Source organism: Bombina bombina, chromosome 6 (genome assembly GCF_027579735.1).
Source record: "Bombina bombina isolate aBomBom1 chromosome 6, aBomBom1.pri, whole genome shotgun sequence".
Lineage (NCBI taxonomy): Eukaryota > Metazoa > Chordata > Amphibia > Anura > Bombinatoridae > Bombina > Bombina bombina.
This window is the reverse complement of record NC_069504.1, coordinates 195,197,472-195,221,517: the sequence shown is the minus strand read 5'-3', so window position 1 is coordinate 195,221,517 and position 24,046 is coordinate 195,197,472. Positions and strand designations below refer to the sequence as shown.

At 37.0% G+C, this 24,046-nt stretch overlaps 1 protein-coding gene across 1 annotated transcript in view; it reads right to left on the bottom strand.

Annotated features, from left to right (window-relative positions):
• Window positions 1-24,046, bottom strand: part of DOCK4 (dedicator of cytokinesis 4) — a gene marked incomplete at its 5' end in the record, with an annotated part of 608,904 nt that overhangs the window by 442,681 nt on the left and 142,177 nt on the right. The window contains 3 exon segments of the mRNA XM_053716722.1: window positions 524-630; window positions 9,833-9,995; window positions 11,051-11,175. Coding sequence (XP_053572697.1) covers window positions 524-630; window positions 9,833-9,995; window positions 11,051-11,175 — 395 coding nt within the window.

The following is a 24,046-nucleotide window of genomic DNA, read 5'->3' as shown; positions in this document are numbered from 1 at the left end:
TGCTATCTTTATTTAAAAAGCAGGAATGTGATGCATAGGAGCTAGCCCATTTTTGGTTGAGAACCTGGGTTATGCTTGCTTATTGGTGGGTAAATGTAAGCCTCCAATAAGCAAGCACTATCCATAGTGCTGAACCTAAAATGGGCTGGCAGCTATGATTTACATTCCTGCTTTTAAAATAAAGATAGCAAGAAAAAGAAGAAAAATTGATAATATGAGTAAATTAGAAAGTTATTTAAAATTGCATGCTCTATCTTAATCATGAAAGAAAACAAATTTGGGTTCAGTGTCCCTTTAAAGGCAATAAATAATGCATTACTACTATAAGGATAAAAGACAACAAAACAATATGCAGGTATCCAAAATCTATTACCATTACTGTAATATTTCAAAAATGTTTTTCTACTAAAGTTGTTACTTTACACATCATTACTGGAAAAATATATTTTTAAGGTCATTAATACAGTAAAATAGTAGCTACAACATGTTAAACTACAAACCAGTAAATAGCTATTGAAATTACCTTATGAACAATTAGTTCATGGGTTCCATCAGGAAAGGTCCGACCATCTTCTTGCATTAAGGGCACAAAGGAAAAGCCAAACAGCTTCTTCTCCCCCTTCTCTTTTGCTAAGAAAAAGAAATACTATGATTACAATGAACTAAATAAATACCACAATCCAAACATCTATGTATTTTATTAGTGTATATCTAATATTCATATATTGCATATTGAAAATAAAAGTAAACAGTATTAATACGGTACAGTAGAATATGGGTTTCATGCCAAGGATATTTATTTTTAGCTCAATTAATGGGGAAACTTATAAACAAATTACAATGCCACAGAGGAGAAACTGCCGAATAAATGTCTGGAAATCAGGAATCTTGGCATTCTTCTTATGAAATAAGAGAGATAAGGCTTAAATCTGACCAATAAGAAAACTAGCTGGACAGTCTTTCTACAGAACATCCTGCAGGAACTTGAGTAGTACTTTAGGAATTCTCAAAAATTTACAAATGAATCTAGTACACAAGTATAAAAAGATTTTGTCAGACCTCAATATAAATGACTGTTTTCCTGGCCTGAATCAAGGTATTAATAATCTTAACAGATAAACCTTTTTAAGACAGCACTAGGCAATCAATCCCCAGGCCATATAATACAAAGTTTTTAGATCCTGATGAAAAAAGGACCCTTGAAAAAGTAAGTTCATTCTGATCGAAAGCTGCCAAAATTGACGCAAGGTCATTTGAATCAGATCTGCAAACCAATCCTGCAAGGCATTGCCAGAGCAATTGGAATGACTGAAGATTGTTCTTGTTTGATTATGTCTATCACCCTGGATAACAACAAAAAATGGAGGAAATATGTAACTTAGGTTAAGCGACCAGGGACCATTTAGGACATCAATTAGATTAGACTGAGGATCCTGAGACCTGGCACAATATAGGGACACAGCTTATGATTCAAGCAAGAAGCCATTAGATATATCAATGACAAGCCCCAAGATATCACAATCTAGTCAAAAATCTCACAGTTAAAGAGACTACTCCCCATGGGTGGAGTCACTAGCAACTGAGAAAGACCACCTCTTAATTGTTCACACTGAGGATGTGAGTTCCACCTAGGTGATTGAATGCCACCACTGTTAGATTGGAATTGAAGAAAGGATTCCTGCATGAGCTTGGGTCAACTCTAAAGAGCCTTGAGGATTTCATGGAGTTCCGGAATGTTTATTGGTAACATTGCTTCTTGACGAGACGACACTCCCTGCGTTCTGAGAACCCCAGACTACACTTCCAACATTGCATGTTGGCATTTGTGGTAATCACTACCCACGCTGAAGAAAAGAGGCGTCTTGAAGAAGAGATTAGTGTGACTGTCTTGTCTTGTGATATAACAGGATCTTCTGAGACGGATCCTCTTAGTCTCCATTTCACTGCATTGGGCAACAGAAGGGAAAAGACTAAGTTGAAACTTAGCACAAGCCTGTGGCAGTTTTTAGCTGCATTGGTCTGTCAGTGACTGCCACATAGTCAGTTATAAACCTTAGAAAAGACACACAGGTCTGACGAGTATTAAAGGAATAGTAGAGTCAAAATTAAACGTTCATAAATCTGACAGAGCATATAATTTAACACAACTTTCAGATATGCTTATGTTATTTAGTTAGCTTTGACAACGATCGTCTGGGGTTGTCATGTTCCTTGTTCAGAGGAGAATTGCCTGGTATTTCGGGGCTGGACTGACCTTACTTGGCGGGATCAGACTGATATACTTCAGGAAAGTTTTCTTCTGTGAAAAGCACACTGGTCTAAAAGAGGCTGCTTCCGGGTGGTAAATCGCCATAGAACAAGCCACTGAGCTGTTGTTCGTTCCTGGTAGAGCGCTTCTCTCTTTGTGAGCATATAATTTAACACAACTTTCAGATATGCTTATGTTATTTAGTTAGCTTTGTTTTCTTTGAAGCCTTAGTTTAAAAACCTCTAAATCTCTGCTTGTTTCTAAGCCGCTAGTTCATGTGTGTCATATAGATAACATCGTGCTCACTCTTGTGGAGTTATGCAGGGACCAGCACCAATTGGCTAAAATGCAAGTTTGTAAAAAGCACTGAGATAAGGGGTCAGTCTGCAGAGGCTTAGATACAAGGTAAAAAGCATATTAATATAACATTTTTTGTTATGCAAAAATGGGGAATGCAAAATAAAGGGATTATATATTGTTTTAAACAATAACAATTTTCAAGTAGACTGTCCCTTAGAAGGCCACTGGCTAATAAGAACAACTGTCACAATAGTTAATGATACACCCCACAAACATACAAAAAAAGATTTACTTTGCATTATTAAAACATTTGTTTTAAACACATAAATCTTTAACATATATATAAAAAAAAGTACACTTTTACAGGCAACAACGGGGAGAAAATAACTTTTGTTCAAGGATTCGCTTCAAAAGTAAATTGAGAAGATACTTCTTTACAAAAGGGGTAAGCAAATCCCAACATATCATAAAAGAGGACTAGACCTTATAATATACATGCTAACCATTGGAAAAATATTCCAAACCTCAAGGAATAATTTGAAGGAATATTTTTAAGCAAGAACAGAAAGAAAAAAAATATTGTAATATTCATTAATCGAGTATATCTTGTTTAACCCATGAAAATTTAAAACAGCGATTGAAAATAATGTTGTGTTAAAGGCTTTGAGAACAACTTACACCATCAAAGAATGATAAAGACGAGACATGGAATTTCATGTAAAAAGTATTAGCGACAATAGCACACCCACTGACCTATGGCCTTGAATGTATCTGTTCTGTAGGGCCACACCTTATTCTAGGGTGCTGTAATCTTAAATCAAGCATAACGACTGAGGTCCATCAGGAGTTTCTCACACTCCACGTGACCAAATAATCCACCAGGAAACTATCTGCTTTACTGCCAAACAATCAGAAAATACCCTTGAATTGGACGTATTCTCCACTTGGTCATTGTACTATTGGAGTTAGTTGAGGACAACCATTGTATATATCAACTGGTCTAAACAGCATGAGAAAAATCACTGACCACCAGGGGCCACACATCAAGAAATCAGATCAGGTAGGACAAGAAACACAATATCAGAATCTCTGTATCTTTTCCTGTTCTTCTCTGAGAAATAGTTAAAGTTGCTCAATTCCTATATTAACAGTACACAATTGTTCTGAATGGGAGATACTTAGGAAGGGCTAGCTCTGATAAGACACAAAAAAACATAATTTATGTAAGAACTTACCTGATAAATTCATTTCTTTCATATTAGCAAGAGTCCATGAGCTAGTGACGTATGGGATATACATTCCTACCAGGAGGGGCAAAGTTTCCCAAACCTTAAAATGCCTATAAATACACCCCTCACCACACCCACAATTCAGTTTAACGAATAGCCAAGAAGTGGGGTGATAAGAAAAGAGCGAAAGCATCAAAAAAATAAGGAATTGGAATAATTGTGCTTTATACAAAAAAACATAACCACCACAAAAAAGGGTGGGCCTCATGGACTCTTGCTAATATGAAAGAAATGAATTTATCAGGTAAGTTCTTACATAAATTATGTTTTCTTTCATGTAATTAGCAAGAGTCCATGAGCTAGTGACGTATGGGATATAAATACCCAAGATGTGGAACTTCCACGCAAGAGTCACTAGAGAGGGAGGGATAAAATAAAGACAGCCAATTCCGCTGAAAAATTAATCCACTACCCAAATCAAAAGTTTCAATTTTAATAATGAAAAAAACTGAAATTATAAGCAGAAGAATCAAACTGAAACAGCTGCCTGAAGTACTATTCTACCAAAAACTGCTTCTAAAGAAGAGAAAACATCAAAATGCTAGAATTTAGTAAAAGTATGCAAAGAAGACCAAGTCATTGCTTTGCAAATTGATCAACAGAAGCTTCATTCTTAAAAAGCCCAGGAAGTAGAAACTGACCTAGTAGAATGAGCCGTAATCCTCTGAGACGGGGAATAATCCGACTCCAAATAAGCATGATGAATCAAAAGCTTAACCAAGATGCCAAAGAAATGGCAGAAGCCTTCTGACCTTCCTAAAACCAGAAAAGATAACAAATAGACTAGAAGTCTGTCTGAAATCTGAGTAGCTTCAACATAATATTTAAAAAAAACTCTTACCACATCCTAAAGAATGTAAGAATCTTACCAAAGAATTCTTAGGATTAGGACACAAGGAAAAGACAATAATTCCTCCACTAATGTTGTTAGAATTCACAACTTAGGTGAAAATTGAAATGAGGACAGCAAAAAAAACACCTTATCCTGATGAAAAATCAGAACAAGGAGATTCATAAGAAAGAACAGATAATTCAAAAACTGTTCTAACTGAAGAGATGTCCAAAAAGAACAATACTTTCCATGAAAGTAATGAATGTCCAGAGCAAGCATATGCTCAAAATATAGGAGCCTGAAAAACCTTCAGAACCCAATTAAGAAATTAGCTTAATGACAGATTTGATACGAATCAAAACCTGAAAAAATGATGAATATCAGGAAGTAACACTGCCTTATCCTGATGAAAAATCAGAAAAGGATATTCACAAAAAAGAGCAGATAAAAAAAAAACTCTTCGAGTAGAAGAAATAACCAAAAGGAACAATACTTTTCGAAGAAAGTAATTAACGTTCAGAAAATGCATAGTTTCAAACGGAGGAGCCAGTAAAGCCCTCAGCACCAAATTGAGACTCCAAAGAGGAGAGAATGAATTAATGACAGGCTTGATATGGACCAAAGCCTGTACAACACAATGAAAAAAGAACAGAAAGAGTAGAGATTTGTCCTAACAAAGAATTGAAGACAAAACCTTATCCAAACCAACCTGAAAAAATAATAAAATTCTATGAATTTTAAAAGAATGCAAAGAAAAGTAGGTCTTCCAGACTCAATATAAATCTTTCTAGAGACAGATTTATGAGCCTGAAACATAGTATTAATCAATGAGTCAGAAAAACCTCTATGACTAAAAACCAAGCGTTCAATCTCCATCCCTTCAAATGTAATGATTTGAGATCCTGATGGAAAAAATGGCCTTAAGAAAGAAAAGGTCTGGTTTAAACGGAGGTGTACAACGTTGGCAACTGGCCATCCGAATGAGATTCGTATACCAAAACCTGAGAGGCCATGCTGGAGCTACCAGCATAACAAACAAATACTCCATAAGAATTTTGGAAGAAGAACTAGAGGCAGAAAGAAATAGGCAAAAAGATAATTCCAAAGAAATGTCAATGCATACACTACTTCCGCCTGAAGATTCCCGGACCTTAATAGGCCCCTGGGAAGTTCTTTATTCAGATGACATGAAAAACATATCTGGTTAAGAGAGACCATTCTCCCGGAAGAAAAGCTTGATTAACAGAGATAATCCGCTTCCCAAATATCTATACCTGGGAAAAAAAACACAGAATTTAGATAGGAGCTGGATTTAGCCCAAGCTAATATCCGAGACACTTCTGTCACAGCCTAAGGACTGATAGTCCTACTCTGATGATTGACATACACCATAGTAGTGATATTGTGTGAAAAACATTAAACGTCTCTTCTTCAAAAAGAAACTAACTGAAAAACTCTGAGAAAGCACGGAGTTCTAAAATATCAAATGGTAATCTCGCCTCCTGAGATTTCAAAAACCCTTGTGCTGACAGAGATCCTCAGACAGCCTCCCAACCAAAAAGACTCACATCTGTAGAGATCATGGTCCAGGTTGAAAGAGACCTGTAGAACTAAATGATGGTGATCTTAACCACCAAATCAAGAGAGATAAATATTAGGATTCGAAGATTTAAAATGCGAAATCCTAGAAACCCTGCACCATAATTCAGCATAAAAGACTGGAAAGGTTCTTTCTATTGAAAATGAGCAAAGGGAATTAAATCCAATGCTGTGGCCATAAGACCTAAAACTTCTATGCATATATAGCAACTGAAGGAAATAATAGAGACTAAAGGTACTGACAAACGGAACACAATAAAATTGTCTCTTGTCTGATAGAGACAAAGACAGTGACACAAACTATCTGGAAACCTAAAAAAGGTGACCCTTGTGTAAGGAATCAAGAGCTTTTGAAAAAAAGATTCTCTAACTATGTCCTGAAGAGCGAATCATATGAGATTCCGCATCCTCAGAAAATAATCTGAATGAAAACAGAAAAATGAAAATATGCATTTATTGTATCTAATGAAAACAAATAATGCTATCACTGACCAAAAAAAGGCAGAATAGTTTGAATAAAACTCCAAAACCCAGTTCCTAAAAATGGAACTGGAAGAAATACCCCAGAAGATTCCAGGTCTGAGCAGCGCTTGAACCCCATGGGTGCCCAGCCATGCTTCAACAGTACCCAAAATATACAGAACCGAAACACACTTAAAGAAAGTGTTAGCCTTACTGGAATAAAATCAAAGAAATTTGGACCGAATAGAACCAAATAAATTTCAAAGAAGTCTTAACCTGCCCCTTGCCAGCCAAGCTGGAATACGGCACGTACATCGCAATTTTAGGGAGCTGATTTCTAACTGAAAAATTTCCAATTAAAAACATGTTACTTGGGAAAGAATTCAGGAATTAATAAAGTTTTAGTCTTAGAACTAAATCTTGAAGCCCAGAGTAACAGTTAAGAATTGAATCCAATTATAAAACAAATAATTGATTATCTTAGAACAAAAGAAATATGGATTTTTAAAAATCACAAAATTCTTCTAGCTAAAATAGCTAAAGACATAGATTAACCCTCATTTGCGAAAATATTCAATAAAATGAAGACACAAATGAAATTATTAGCATGATAGTCCAGTTAAAGGACCAGTCAATACAGTGGACTTGCATAATCAAAAAAATGCAAAACAACAAGACAAATGCAACAGCACCTAGTCTAGTAGATGTTGTCCCTTAACAATGCTAAAATAAATCATAATCTGATACTTGATCTTAAAGTAAACAGAACAAAATGAAGCAATTGCAACATCCAAATAAATCACAGGACCAAGAAAAGTACCTGAAACTAAATAATTTTCCATAAATAAGATACAACCATCTAAAGGAAAATAAATACTATTTTGCTATAGAAACAATAGCATAATTAGTAGGAGTAGAGATAGCCCCAATAAATTGGAGAACCCTCCAAATTGAATTTAACTGCTGGCAAAGAATATAGTTTAAAACCTTTGAAGAAGGAATAAAAGAAAATTCTCAGCCTATTCCATTCCCTAGTATGAGGAATTGGAAAGAAAACCTCTGAAAACACAGAAGAAAAATAAGCAGAAATAGTGTTAGCTAGTCTTGAAAAAGAACTAGTTACCTTAATATCCAAAATAATCAACACCTTTTCAACAAAGAACAAATGTACTTTAATAAAAAAATAATAAAAAAGTAGATTTGTTAGTGTCAATATCTGATGAAAAAAATTCTGAATGAGAAAAAAACATCATCAGAGAAGGATAAATCAGTATGTTGTTGGTCATTTGAAACTTCAATAATTAAAAAAGAAGTGAAAAAGACCTAAAAAAATTTATTAGAAGGCACAATGTCAGACAAAGCCTTTAAAATAGAATCAGAAAAATATTTCTTATAAATCTTCTAAATATTTCTTGTACATAAGATGTAAAAAGAATGGCAATATATAAAGCATAAATACTAATGGATTCTGCATGTAAAAGTTTATCATAATAACTTATTACAAACCATAGCTAAAGATAAACATTCATAACATTTAAAATAAATGAACTTAGCTTTGGTAGGACTGAACTCAGTCAAGCGTTTTTCCAGAAGTAGCTTTTGATCCAGGGTCAATCTGAGACATCTTGCAATATGTAATAGAAAAAACAACATATAAAGCAAAATCTATCAAATTCCTTAAATGACAGTTTCAGGAATGGGAAAAAAAAGCCAATGAACAAGCTTCTAGCAACCAGAAGCAAATAAACAATGAGACTTAAATAATGTGGAGACAATAATGATGCCCATATTTTTTAGCGCCAAAAAAAGACGCCCACACTATTTGGCGCCTAAATGCTTTGGCGCCAAAAATGACGCCACATCCGGTAACACCGACATCTTTGATGCACATACAAACAACTTCCGGTGACAAGTATGACGCCGGAAATGACTAAGAAATTTTTTGCGCCAAAAAAGTCCGCGCCAAGAATGACGCAATAAAATGAAGCATTTTTAGCCCCCGAGAGCCTAACAGCCCACAGGAAAAAAAGTCAAATTTTAAAGGTAAGAAAAATTTAATATTCAAATGCATTATCCCAAATAATGAAACTGACTGTCTGAAATAAGGAATATTGAACATCCTGAATCAAGGCAAATAAATGTTTAAACACATATATTTAGAACTTTATATAAAAGTGCCCAACCATAGCTTAGAGTGTCACAGAAAATAAGACTTACTTACCCCAGGACACTCATCTACATATAGTAGAAAGCCAAACCAGTACTGAAACGAGAATCAGTAGAGGTAATGGTATATATAAGAGTATATCGTCGATCTGAAAAGGGAGGTAAGAGATGAATCTCTACGACCGATAACAGAGAACCTATGAAATAGATCCCGTAGAAGGAGACCATTGAATTCAAATAGGCAATACTCTCTTCACATCCCTCTGACATTCACTGCACGCTGAGAGGAAAACCGTGCTCCAGCCTGCTGCGGAGTGCATATCAACGAAGAATCTAGCACAAACTTACTTCACCACCTCCACGGGAGGCAAAGTTTGTAAAACTGAATTGTGGGTGTGGTGAGGGGTGTATTTATAGGCATTTTAAGGTTTGGGAAACTTTGCCCCTCCTGGTAGGAATGTATATCCCATACGTCACTAGCTCATGGACTCTTGCTAATTACATGAAAGAAATATCTCATTATAGACAAGCAAAGGCCCTGCTAGCTTAAAAAAAAAAATTACTGGTGTATTGGAACTCAAAATCTGCTTCAAATATGAATTATATGATGGAGAAAGTTTTAAAGAAGACTCCATTACATCGTTAAAACCAGATGAATAACAAAATAAAATATTGCTAGGATTCTAATTGCCCCATTAGCAGCTCTCAATACTGCAACCATTCATGGCAGATGTCCATAAATCTCCCAGATATGTATCATGTTGTTACTGGCCTTGAAACACCAAATTTATTAGCAAGGGAAAAAATATATTTGCTCTCATTCAATAAAACTGTTTTCCCCATTTATAAGTCTTATGTATCATGCATGGCACTTTCTAGATGGGCAATTATTTGCTCAAAAAAAAAAAATAACTAAAATTATATAAATGTTCTTACTGGAACAATGACGAAATTCAAATCGAATATGTGCTCCTCGAAATTTGTCCACTGGAACTGGAAGTTTTAGGAGTTCAGCCCATCGAGGACTGTTATTGTGATATAACACAAATGAATGATATTCATTAGCTGTCGGCTCTCCAGAACCAAAGGAAATATAATCCTAAAATAAAAGGATGGAGAGTGGTTCATACAATATTACATAACATATATCAAATAATTCTATAGCATTAAACAAAAACAATGAAAACAGTTGGTTATAATAAGATATTGCATTGTTATAACTATGCCTTTAATACATTTAAAGATATACAGTTTACCAGTTATAAAAAGAAAAAATTAAAAAAATTGTTTGAATGTTCTACAGCACCTTATATCAATTTTCCATTAATTAAAGGGATAGGAAAGTCAAATTTAAATGTGCATGATTTAAATAGAGAATGTCATTTTAAGACATTTTTAAATTCACTTCTATATTCAAATGTGCTTTATTCTCTTGGTATCCCTTGTTGAAAAAAAATACTCACATATCGTACACTGGTGGGAGCTAGCTGCTGATTGGTGCCTGCACACAATTGTCTCTTGTGATTGGCTAACTAGATGTGTTGTTCTAGCTGTCAGTAGTGAAATGTTGTTCCTTCAGCAAAGGATAACAAGGGAATTAAGTGAATTTTATAATAGAAGTAAATTGAAAAGTTGTTTCAAATGGTATGTTCTATCCAAATCAGGAAGAAAAATGCTGGGGTTTCCTATCCCTTTAAATTGTGTTTTCAGTCAATACCTTACTCATTTTTATAACAATTAAATGAAATATAAAGCCCTAAATAACAAAAAAAAATCAAACAGTGTTATCCACATAAAATATTAGAACATTTTCTTCTATCCAACACACAAATTAATTGCATTTAACATAAATGCATTTAATGATAATTTGTGCAAAAAAAACTAAACAATTTTATTATAAGCTTTGCCGGATGGCCAGGTGGTGCACCCATTAAAAATCTCCTGGGGAGAACACTGACTATACAAAACACAAACCGTGGTTTAATGGAGATAAAAAGTGGAATATACTTCAAAGCAACAGAAAATATCATTTTAAAGGGACACACAAAATCTAAATATAGGCTAATAACTGGTTCTAAATTAACCAAACATTAAATTAAAAGATCAAATGGAGCTGTTCACATAAACAAGTAAATAAAGGGAAAAAAATATTACCTTTAAAAGTTGCCCTTCGCTGTTCACAATAACCATAGTGACCTGCACATTTCTTGCCACACTTTTCCCTCCTTTCTCAAACTCTCCCCTTTCTAGAGTGATATAAAGGTCGTTCCTCATTTCCCCTGGGATAAAAAAATAAATAAAAATATATTTTCAAATCATTACCATTAAGAGGTTACATAAAACAGAAACATGTTTACAATACAAAGCCATTTGTAGTACCCTTAGAGTTATAAACAAGTATACAAGTACCCATTATCACATTGTGTAACTATTATTCATGTAAAATCTCACATTCTATCAGAAATACATATACAGTACAATATCTTAAAATATTTGCCTCCGATGTAATACATTTTTTTTTGCAAAGTTTGATATTTTTTTCTGTTTTCAGAGATTTAGTTTAACAATCACTACAACTTTTTACAAATGTTAGACTTATCATGTAAGTATAAGGAGAAATGCAGGTAACATGCAAACCAAAGGAATGTCCAATTTTTTGAGGGAGTTATCAACTTCAGATATTTATAAAAGGGGAAAGAGGCTGGAAAACCTCTCTATCTGACAAATCTGAATCAAATGACTGAACTATTTGTTAAGATTACACTCACCAATTAAAATCAGCTGCATATTGAGATGGAGTGTTAACAACAGATATCCAGCACCCAATATCATATTCATCAAAAAAAACACATGGAAAATAGTGGAATAATTGCCTAATCCCTTTCCAACAATCAAAACATCAACTGTCCCAGGCCTTATATTAAAATCATATAGTATAGATGTATCTGTCCATTGCAGAATCCACCTGGCTTCCTGCATTAAAGAAGGATTTAAATTGGCATTGTAATGTAGTCTATTTATTTTTTTGTATATAGTTTTTTTTTATTGGTTTTTCAATGTGCCATAGATTATAGAGTATGCCATGTCAGTGACCAAAAAACAATGCAAGAATATGGAACATTTATATATTGTAGAAAAAGTCCTTTTTGGATAGAGATCTTGATGGATAGTAAGTCTCTTGACAAAAAGTTCCAGAATTATATAAGGCTCCATTACTGTTGCTATAGGAAATGACATACAAATCAAGTGTCCATTAGGTCTTAGTGCAAAACCATTGCACGCAGACTGAAAAAAAGGAATATAAGGTGCACATATCCAAATCACATTCTAGCAATTTAAAGAAAACAACAAAGCAAAATAATAAGTTTTAAGTTAGTCACAGGTGAAGATATTATAAGAAAATTCCTACCCTCTTTCAGTCTGGGAGTCGAAAGTGTGAGTTCTTTGGAATGTAATCTAAATTAATTGCCATACCTACTGTAGAGTATTAAATGTATGGGAAATTGTTCCTGCATGTTTATTTTTACTTTTGAAACAGCTTTTTTGTTTGCCTATTAAAACTATCATCGACATGCCCATATAAATCGGCTGAACCTGCGGGTAAAGCCTTCTGCTCAAGTCTTCTCTGTCTAAACAAACAGATTAATAGTTGGGTATTGAAATGCTAAAAATGTCTGGCAGCTCTTAATGAGTACACCAAGATATTTCAGATACAAAAATATATATATATTCTACCACCTACTAGGAGGCTAATTAGTGCTGGCTAATTAGTGCTAGTCTCCAGTTTACATAGCTTTGCTACACAGGATACATCTGTATTCATATTTTTGTATTGTTGATGGTTTCTACAGGCAAAAGCAGCTATTTGAAAGGTAAAAGAGCTGTTTGGAAAAAAAAATAAAACATCCCAACAGGTAAAATGGGTCATTGGAAATACATTGGGAAAACTTTTTAGAGTACAATATCCCTTTAAAATGACTCCTTGAAATATAATTGAATTAAATTATGCACAATTGGCTGATATGTATTAGTGTTATAGCCCATTATCCCTAACCAGGACCTTCTCCACCACAATAACATTGATCCATGTCCCTACCCCACCACAATGAATCCCAACCATGACCCTGCGCAAGGGCAATAGTTTTCAATAAAAGCTTACTTGGTCCTCCAGAACACTATTAACCATAAGCACAATCTAGTCATCACTGCAACTTCAAAACTGCCCCAACACTAAAGGACCAGCCAATACAAACATCACTGTCAAGTTTGATATCCCCACTACATGATCCCCTCATCGCAAAGATTTCCAGCCACTATGATATCCTTGATAAGAGATCCACTCCCCTCACTGAAAAAAAAAAGCCACCCACTACACCAGGACATAACAAATCAACATCATCAAGGTTCCATTGCATCAAAAAATGGCCTGGTACCAAGATCAGCTTTTAGATGCTGATTGGTATGCTCCATGCACTACATTGACTGATGGTGACTTTCTTATAATACCATTGGCTTTCATATAACTTTAAAGGGATACTGAACCCAATTTTTTTCTTCTGTGATTCAGATAGAGCATGAAATGTTAAGCAACTTTCTAATTTATTTATATTATCAAAGTTTCTTCATTCTCTTGGTATCTTTATTTGGTGAACAACCTGGGTTGTCCTTGCTGATTGGTTGATAAACATTATCCACCAATAAAAAATGCTGTCCAGAGTACTGAACAAAAAAAAAAAAAAAAAAAAAATATATAGCAATAGAAAAAATCAAAATTGATAATATGAGTAAATTAGATTAAAATTGCATGCTCTATCTGAATCACGAAAGAAAAAAAATTGGGCTCAGTGTCCCTTTAATTAAATGTATGGTAAAGAAAAAAACAATGTCACAAGGTCACATTGTATGTAATGTCCTTCCCCTTCTGCCCTGATGAAAACAAAGCAATGATTAAAAACAGCACCAATAATCTCCTAATAAACAGAAGTACACATGTTGTTATCAGGGAAAAAGAGAAGCATTTCATGTCTATAATAAAAACAACTCTTTAACTAAAAAGCTTCAGTATATATTAGTATGATTTAATAATGAAAGTATTTAGTATATTTTGTAATCAAGGGGACAATGTATTAAACATAGAGATACATTTATTTCCTTCCTACATCCATTGGCAGTGGGACATTTCTTTATATTTAGCTTGTAAGCTAACAGATAATTAGATGGGACAGTAGGGAAATTCCAGTTAATTGTATTAATATAAAAACAAACCTAGATTTCACATGAAAAATAATAATAATTAGCAAAATCTACTGTTTAATAAGTCATTACTGTACTCAATCAAGTCTTTTTTTTTAAGGACTGACAAATGCTTGAAATACCTCATATAGGGCTAGAATACAAGTGAAGAAATAAATAACCTGCCAATGCCATTACAAGTGGATGTTTAATGCAACCATGACCTGGCAGTAGCAATTAGCGCTCCAACCTCTGGTTAATTTTCAAAATATCCACCAATTGCCCCACCCCACCCCCCCAAAAAATAAGCATATTGTAGGTTTTTATTAAAAAAAATAGCATTTTTATTTTAATAAAAACAAACTGCACAAAGCAGTTTTTAGGGGTTAAAGTTGACAGGTGTCTATGGGTTAAAGTTGACATTGTGGTCTATGGGAACTGTGTATTCCATGTAAATATATATGTATATTCTTCTATACATACAGTATATATTTGTGTGTTAATGTACACATATTAACACATATACTGTATATGTATATATGTTTTGGGGTTTTGCCTGTGCGTGATTTCTCCTTCACAATGGAAGCAAGCCCACATTGTTTCTAATTAGCAATGCAGTAACATTCTTGATTATATGAGTGGATTAAACATCATCATAAACAAAATCGGTCTTGAGGGGGGCAGGTGGGGAACACAAAACATAATTTTGGACATTCTTTAAAATAAAAATTCTCTGTACATATTTTATAACATTCTAACATTGGGCAAGATTATGCGGCTTTGGTATCACATATACGGCGCCGCATATGAATGTGGCACGTATATTTTACCCGTTGCCCGCTATTTTTACTCCCATGAGCTAACATAGAACCGCGTCGCAAATCGGTATCACATATTCAGCACAAGGACTTACGCAGGAAAATGGAGACATTTTACTTCATTTTAACCTCGCCACACATAGACAGGCGCAGCAAGCCTTGCACTGAAAATGTGAGTCCAGTAACTGCCTGAAACACCTAACGCATGCGCAATATCTATCTACCTGTCAACCGCAACTTCCCACTGCAATAACTAATAAAGTATATTAACCCATAATCCACCATTATCCCACATCACAATACACCTAATAAATGTATTAACCCCTAATCCGCCATTACTCACATCGCAATAAACCTAATAAATGTATTAACCCCTAATCCGCCTTTAACCCACATTGAAATAAACCTCATAAATGTATTAACCCCTAATCCACCATTAACCCACATTGCAATAAACCTAATAAATGTATTAACCCCTAATCCGCCTTTAAACCACATTGCAATAAACCGCATAAATGTATTAACCCCTAATCCGCCTTTAAACCACATTGCAATAAACCGCATAAATGTATTAACCCCTAATCCACCATTAACCCACATTGCAATAAACCTAATAAATGTATTAACCCCTAATCCGCCTTTAAACCACATTGCAATAAACCGCATAAATGTATTAACCCCTAATCCACCATTAACCCACATCACAATAAACCTCATAAATGTATTAACCCCTAATCCACCATTAACCCACATCGCAATAAACCTAATAAATGTATTAACCCCTAATCCGCCATTAACCCACATCGCAATAAACCTAATAATGTATAAAAGGGACAGTCTACACCAGAATTGTTATTGTTTTATTATTATTATTATCATTTATTTGTATAGCGCCGCCAAATTCCGTAGCGCTGGGTACAATGTTAGGGGTATACAATGACAAAGATTTGTGATACAATACAAAACATAACAAGACTAAACAAATCTAGCACAGGAGGAAGAGGGCCCTGCTCCGGAGAGCTCACATTCTATAGGTTTAGGGTGCAGAGACATAAGGTTGGGGTAGCTTGTTACATCGGTTGTATTTGCAGCAGTGAGTCAGGCAGTTCATGTACATGTATTAGCTTGGTTCGGATGCGGGATGGAGGAGAGATGGTAAGCCTCTCTGAATAGGTGGGTTTTCAAGGATCGTCTGAAGCTATACAAGGTTGGAGACAGTCTGATGGAGCGGGGTAGAGAGTTTTAAAAGATAGATAATCCCTTTTTTACCCATTCCCTAGTTTTGGATAACCAACACAGTTATATTTATATATTTTTTACCTCTGTGATTATCTTGTATCTAAGCCTCTGCAGACTGCCCCTTTATTTCAGTTATTTGACAGACTTGCAGTTTAGCCAATCAGTGATGGCTCCCAGGTAACTTCACGTGCACGAGCACAGTGTTATCTATATGAAAAACATGAACTAACACCCTCTAGTGGTGAAAAAGCTGTTAAAATGCATTCTTAAGAGGCGGACTTCAAGGTCTAAGAAATTAGCATATGAACCTCCTAGGTTAAGCTTTCAACTAAGAATACCAAGAGAACAAAGAAAAATTGGTGATAAAAGTAAATTGGAAAATTGTTTAAAATTACATGCCCTATCTGAATCATGAAAGTTTTTTTTGGACTAGACTGTCCCTTTAAGCCCTAATCCGCCATTAACCCACATTGCAATAAACCTAATAAAACCATTAACCCCTAATACGTCATTAACCCACAATGCAATAAACCTAATAAAACTATTAACCCCTAATACGCCATTAACCCACAACGCAATAAACCTAATAAAACTATTAACCCCTAATCCACCATTAACCCACAACATAATAAACTTAACCACTAATCTGCCAAACCCCCACAACGCAAATAACTAATTAAATTACTAAACCCCCTAACCCAACACCCCCTTAAATAACCCCAATTACCTAAATTAAAAAATACTGTTAATTAAAATAAAAAAGCTAACGTTACTTAAAAATGAAAAAACATAAGATTAAACTAATCTAAAATAACAAAACATAAATTCTAACATTACATAAAATAATAAACCAAATTATCAAAAATAAAAAAAAATTAAACCTAATCCCTATGAAAATAAAAAAGCCCCCCCAAAATAAAAACACCCCTAATCTAAACTAATCTAATCTAAACTACCAATAGCCCATAAAAGGGCCTTTTGTATGGCATTGCCCTAAATTAAACAGCTCTTTTACCTTAAAAAAGTCCCCCTCTAACAAAAAAAACTAACACTAAAAATCCTAAACTACCCATTGCCCATTCAGCTCTTTTAAGAGTGCCCAATAAAGCCCTAATCTAAAAAAAAAAAAAAAAAAAACACCCCAAAAATAAAAAACAGAATTTATGTTTACCTGATAAATTACTTTCTCCAACGGTGTGTCCGGTCCACGGCGTCATCCTTACTTGTGGGATATTCTCTTCCCCAACAGGAAATGGCAAAGAGCCCAGCAAAGCTGGTCACATGATCCCTCCTAGGCTCCGCCTACCCCAGTCATTCGACCGACGTTAAGGAGGAATATTTGCATAGGAGAAACCATATGATACCGTGGTGACTGTAGTTAAAGAAAATAAATTATCAGACCTGATTAAAAAACCAGGGCGGGCCGTGGACCGGACACACCGTTGGAGAAAGTAATTTATCAGGTAAACATAAATTCTGTTTTCTCCAACATAGGTGTGTCCGGTCCACGGCGTCATCCTTACTTGTGGGAACCAATACCAAAGCTTTAGGACACGGATGAAGGGAGGGAGCAAATCAGGTCACCTAAATGGAAGGCACCACGGCTTGCAAAACCTTTCTCCCAAAAACAGCCTCAGAAGAAGCAAAAGTATCAAACTTGTAAAATTTGGTAAAAGTGTGCAGTGAAGACCAAGTCGCTGCCCTACATATCTGATCAACAGAAGCCTCGTTCTTGAAGGCCCATGTGGAAGCCACAGCCCTAGTGGAATGAGCTGTGATTCTTTCAGGAGGCTGCCGTCCGGCAGTCTCGTAAGCCAATCTGATGATGCTTTTAATCCAAAAAGAGAGAGAGGTAGAAGTTGCTTTTTGACCTCTCCTTTTACCAGAATAAACAACAAACAAGGAAGATGTTTGTCTAAAATCCTTTGTAGCATCTAAATAGAATTTTAGAGCGCGAACAACATCCAAATTGTGCAACAAACGTTCCTTCTTCGAAACTGGTTTCGGACACAAAGAAGGCACGACTATCTCCTGGTTAATGTTTTTGTTAGAAACAACTTTTGGAAGAAAACCAGGTTTAGTACGTAAAACCACCTTATCTGCATGGAACACCAGATAAGGAGGAGAACACTGCAGAGCAGATAATTCTGAAACTCTTCTGGCAGAAGAAATTGCAACCAAAAACAAAACTTTCCAAGATAATAACTTAATATCAACGGAATGTAAGGGTTCAAACGGAACCCCCTGAAGAACTGAAAGAACTAAGTTGAGACTCCAAGGGGGAGTCAAAGGTTTGTAAACAGGCTTAATTCTAACCAGAGCCTGAACAAAGGCTTGAACATCTGGCACAGCTGCCAGCTTTTTGTGGAGTAACACAGACAAGGCAGAAATCTGTCCCTTCAAGGAACTTGCAGATAATCCTTTCTCCAATCCTTCTTGAAGAAAGGATAGAATCTTAGGAATCTTTACCTTGTCCCAAGGGAATCCTTTAGATTCACACCAACAGATATATTTTTTCCATATTTTGTGGTAAATTTTTCTAGTTACAGGCTTTCTGGCCTGAACAAGAGTATCAATAACAGAATCTGAGAACCCTCGTTTTGATAAGATCAAGCGTTCAATCTCCAAGCAGTCAGCTGGAGTGAGACCAGATTCGGATGTTCGAACGGACCTTGAACAAGAAGGTCTCGTCTCAAAGGTAGCTTCCATGGTGGAGCCGATGACATATTCACCAGATCTGCATACCAAGTCCTGCGTGGCCACGCAGGAGCTATCAAGATCACCGACGCCCTCTCCTGATGGATCCTGGCTAACAGCCTGGGGATGAGAGGAAACGGCGGGAATACATAAGCTAGTTTGAAGGTCCAAGGTGCTACTAGTGCATCTACTAGAGTCGCCTTGGGATCCCTGGATCTGGACCCGTAGCAAGGAACCTTGAAGTTCTGACGAGAGGCCATCAGATCCATGTCTGGAATGCCCCACAGTTGAGTAATTTGGGCAAAGATTTCCGGATGGAGTTCCCACTCCCCCGGATGTAATGTCTGACGACTCAGAAAATCCGCTTCCCAATTTTCCACTCCTGGGATGTGGATTGCAGACAGGTGGCAGGAGTGAGTCTCCGCCCATTGAATGATTTTGGTCACTTCTTCCATCGCCAGGGAACTCCTTGTTCCCCCCTGATGGTTGATGTACGCAACAGTCATCATGTTGTCTGATTGAAACCGTATGAACTTGGCCTTTGCTAGCTGAGGCCAAGCCTTGAGAGCATTGAATATCGCTCTCAGTTCCAGAATATTTATCGGTAGAAGAGATTCTTCCCGAGACCAAAGACCCTGAGCTTTCAGGGATCCCCAGACCGCGCCCCAGCCCATCAGACTGGCGTCGGTCGTGACAATGACCCACTCTGGTCTGCGGAAGGTCATCCCTTGTGACAGGTTGTCCAGGGACAGCCACCAACGGAGTGAGTCTCTGGTCCTCTGATTTACTTGTATCTTCGGAGACAAGTCTGTATAGTCCCCATTCCACTGACTGAGCATGCACAGTTGTAATGGTCTTAGATGAATGCGCGCAAAAGGAACTATGTCCATTGCCGCTACCATCAAACCTATTACTTCCATGCACTGCGCTATGGAAGGAAGAGGAACGGAATGAAGTGTCCGACAAGAGTTTAGAAGTTTTGTTTTTCTGGCCTCTGTCAGAAAAATCCTCATTTCTAAGGAGTCTATTATTGTTCCCAAGAAGGGAACCCTTGTCGACGGAGATAGAGAACTCTTTTCCACGTTCACTTTCCATCCGTGAGATCTGAGAAAGGCCAGGACTATGTCCGTGTGAGCCTTTGCTTGAGGAAGGGACGACGCTTGAATCAGAATGTCGTCCAAGTAAGGTACTACTGCAATGCCCCTTGGTCTTAGCACCGCTAGAAGGGACCCTAGTACCTTTGTGAAAATCCTTGGAGCAGTGGCTAATCCGAAAGGAAGCGCCACGAACTGGTAATGCTTGTCCAGGAATGCGAACCTTAGGAACCGATGATGTTCCTTGTGGATAGGAATATGTAGATACGCATCCTTTAAATCCACCGTGGTCATGAATTGACCTTCCTGGATGGAAGGAAGAATTGTTCGAATGGTTTCCATTTTGAACGATGGAACCTTGAGAAACTTGTTCAAGATCTTGAGATCTAAGATTGGTCTGAACGTTCCCTCTTTTTTGGGAACTATGAACAGATTGGAGTAGAACCCCATCCCTTGTTCTCCTAATGGAACAGGATGAATCACTCCCATTTTTAACAGGTCTTCTACACAATGTAAGAATGCCTGTCTTTTTATGTGGTCTGAAGACAATTGAGACCTGTGGAACCTCCCCCTTGGGGGAAGCCCCTTGAATTCCAGAAGATAACCTTGGGAGACTATTTCTAGTGCCCAAGGATCCAGAACATCTCTTGCCCAAGCCTGAGCGAAGAGAGAGAGTCTGCCCCCCACCAGATCCGGTCCCGGATCGGGGGGCCAACATTTCATGCTGTCTTGGTAGCAGTGGCAGGTTTCTTGGCCTGCTTTCCCTTGTTCCAGCCTTGCATTGGTCTCCAGGCTGGCTTGGCTTGAGAAGTATTACCCTCTTGCTTAGAGGACGTAGCACTTGGGGCTGGTCCGTTTCTACGAAAGGGACGAAAATTAGGTTTATTTTTGGCCTTGAAAGACCTATCCTGAGGAAGGGCGTGGCCCTTACCCCCAGTGATATCAGAGATAATCTCTTTCAAGTCAGGGCCAAACAGCGTTTTCCCCTTGAAAGGAATGTTAAGGAGTTTGTTCTTGGAAGACGCATCAGCTGACCAAGATTTCAACCAAAGCGCTCTGCGCGCCACAATAGCAAACCCAGAATTCTTTGCCGTTAACCTAGCCAATTGCAAAGTGGCGTCTAGGGTGAAAGAATTAGCCAATTTGAGAGCACGGATTCTGTCCATAATCTCCTCATAAGGAGGAGAATCACTATCGATCGCCTTTACTAGCTCATCGAACCAGAAACACGCGGCTGTAGTGACAGGGACAATGCATGAAATTGGTTGTAGAAGGTAACCCTGCTGAACAAACATCTTTTTAAGCAAACCTTCTAATTTTTTATCCATAGGATCTTTGAAAGCACAACTATCTTCTATGGGTATAGTGGTGCGTTTGTTTAAAGTAGAAACCGCTCCCTCGACCTTGGGGACTGTCTGCCATAAGTCCTTTCTGGGGTCGACCATAGGAAACAATTTTTTAAATATGGGGGGAGGGACGAAAGGTATACCGGGCCTTTCCCATTCTTTATTTACAATGTCCGCCACCCGCTTGGGTATAGGAAAAGCTTCTGGGAGCCCCGGCACCTCTAGGAACTTGTCCATTTTACATAGTTTCTCTGGGATGATCAAATTCTCACAATCATCCAGAGTGGATAATACCTCCTTAAGCAGAGCGCGGAGATGTTCCAACTTAAATTTAAATGTAATCACATCGGGTTCAGCTTGTTGAGAAATTTTCCCTGAATCTGAAATTTCTCCCTCAGACAAAACCTCCCTGGCCCCCTCAGACTGGTGTAGGGGCATTTCAGAACCATTATCATCAGCGTCCTCATGCTCTTCAGTATCTAAAACAGAGCAGTCGCGCTTACGCTGATAAGTGGGCATTTTGGCTAAAATGTTTTTGATAGAATTATCCATTACAGCCGTTAATTGTTGCATAGTAAGGAGTATTGGCGCGCTAGATGTACTAGGGGCCTCCTGAGTGGGCAAGACTCGTGTAGACGAAGGAGGGAATGATGCAGTACCATGCTTACTCCCCTCACTTGAGGAATCATCTTGGGCATCATTTTCAGTGTCACATAAATCACATTTATTTAAATGAGAAGGAACCCTGGCTTCCCCACATTCAGAACACAGTCTATCTGGTAGTTCAGACATGTTAAACAGGCATAAACTTGATAACAAAGTACAAAAAACGTTTTAAAATAAAACCGTTACTGTCACTTTAAATTTTAAACTGAACACACTTTATTACTGCAATTGCGAAAAAGTATGAAGGAATTGTTCAAAATTCACCAAAATTTCACCACAGTGTCTTAAAGCCTTAAAAGTATTGCACACCAAATTTGGAAGCTTTAACCCTTAAAATAACGGAACCGGAGCCGTTTTTAACTTTAACCCCTTTACAGTCCCTGGTATCTGCTTTGCTGAGACCCAACCAAGCCCAAAGGGGAATACGATACCAAATGACGCCTTCAGAAAGTCTTTTCTATGTATCAGAGCTCCTCACACATGCGACTGCATGTCATGCCTCTCAAAAACAAGTGCGCAATACCGGCGCGAAAATGAGGCTCTGCCTATGATTAGGGAAAGCCCCTAAAGAATAAGGTGTCTAAAACAGTGCCTGCCGATATTATTTTACCAAAATACCCAGATTAAATGATTCCTCAAGGCTAAATATGTGTAATATATGAATCGATTTAGCCCAGAAAATGTCTACAGTCTTAATAAGCCCTTGTGAAGCCCTTATTTACTGTCTGAATAAAAATGGCTTACCGGATCCCATAGGGAAAATGACAGCTTCCAGCATTACATCGTCTTGTTAGAATGTGTCATACCTCAAGCAGCAAAAGACTGCTCACTGTTCCCCCAACTGAAGTTAATTCCTCTCAACAGTCCTGTGTGGAACAGCCATGGATTTTAGTAACGGTTGCTAAAATCATTTTCCTCTTACAAACAGAAATCTTCATCTCTTTTCTGTTTCAGAGTAAATAGTACATACCAGCACTATTTTAAAATAACAAACTCTTGATTGAATAATAAAAACTACAGTTAAACACTAAAAAACTCTAAGCCATCTCCGTGGAGATGTTGCCTGTACAACGGCAAAGAGAATGACTGGGGTAGGCGGAGCCTAGGAGGGATCATGTGACCAGCTTTGCTGGGCTCTTTGCCATTTCCTGTTGGGGAAGAGAATATCCCACAAGTAAGGATGACGCCGTGGACCGGACACACCTATGTTGGAGAAATAAATCCTAAATCTAACCCCAAATAGGTACTCACCGTTCCTGAAGTCCGGCGGAGAAGGTCCTGTAATAGTGGTGAAGTCTTATTCCAAGCAGCCAACATCTTTTCCACTTCCTTCTTCCACTTCCTTCTTCATCCAGGTCCAAGCTGGCACAGAGCGGAGATGAGCGTCGAGCAGGACCGGCGACCGTGGAGCCATGGAGCGTGGAGGATCCTCTTCGTACACTTGTGCAGTACACTGAAAAGTGAATGCAAGGTACGTGTCTAAATATGGCGCCCCTTGCATTCCTATTGGCTGATTTGATTCTTCAAATTCAAATCAGTCAATAGGATGAGAGCTACTGAAATCCTATTGGTTGTTCAACATTAGATTAGGGGGTGATATTATTTTGGGGGGACTTTTTGATTTTCATAGGGATTAGGTTTAATTTTATTATTTTTGATAATTATTAGTTTCTGTAATGTTAGACTTTTCTATTTTTAGTAATTTTAGATTAATTTAATTTTAGGTTCATTTTTCTAAATACTGTTACTGATTTTTTATTTTAATTATAATTTAGTATTTTATTATTTTATGTAATTTGGGGTTAATTTAGAGGGTGTTAGAATAGGGGGCTTAGTAATTAAATTAGTTATTTGGGTTGTGGGGGTTTGGCAGATTAGGGGTTAATAGTTTTATTAGGATTATTGCACTGTGTGGGTTTGGCAGTTTAGGGGTTAATAGTTTTATAAGATTTATTGCAATGTGGATTAATGGCGGATTAGGGGTTAATAGTTTTAATAGGGACTTTGCGATGTGGGTGAATGGCGTATTAGGGATTAATACATTTATTCGGGGTTAAT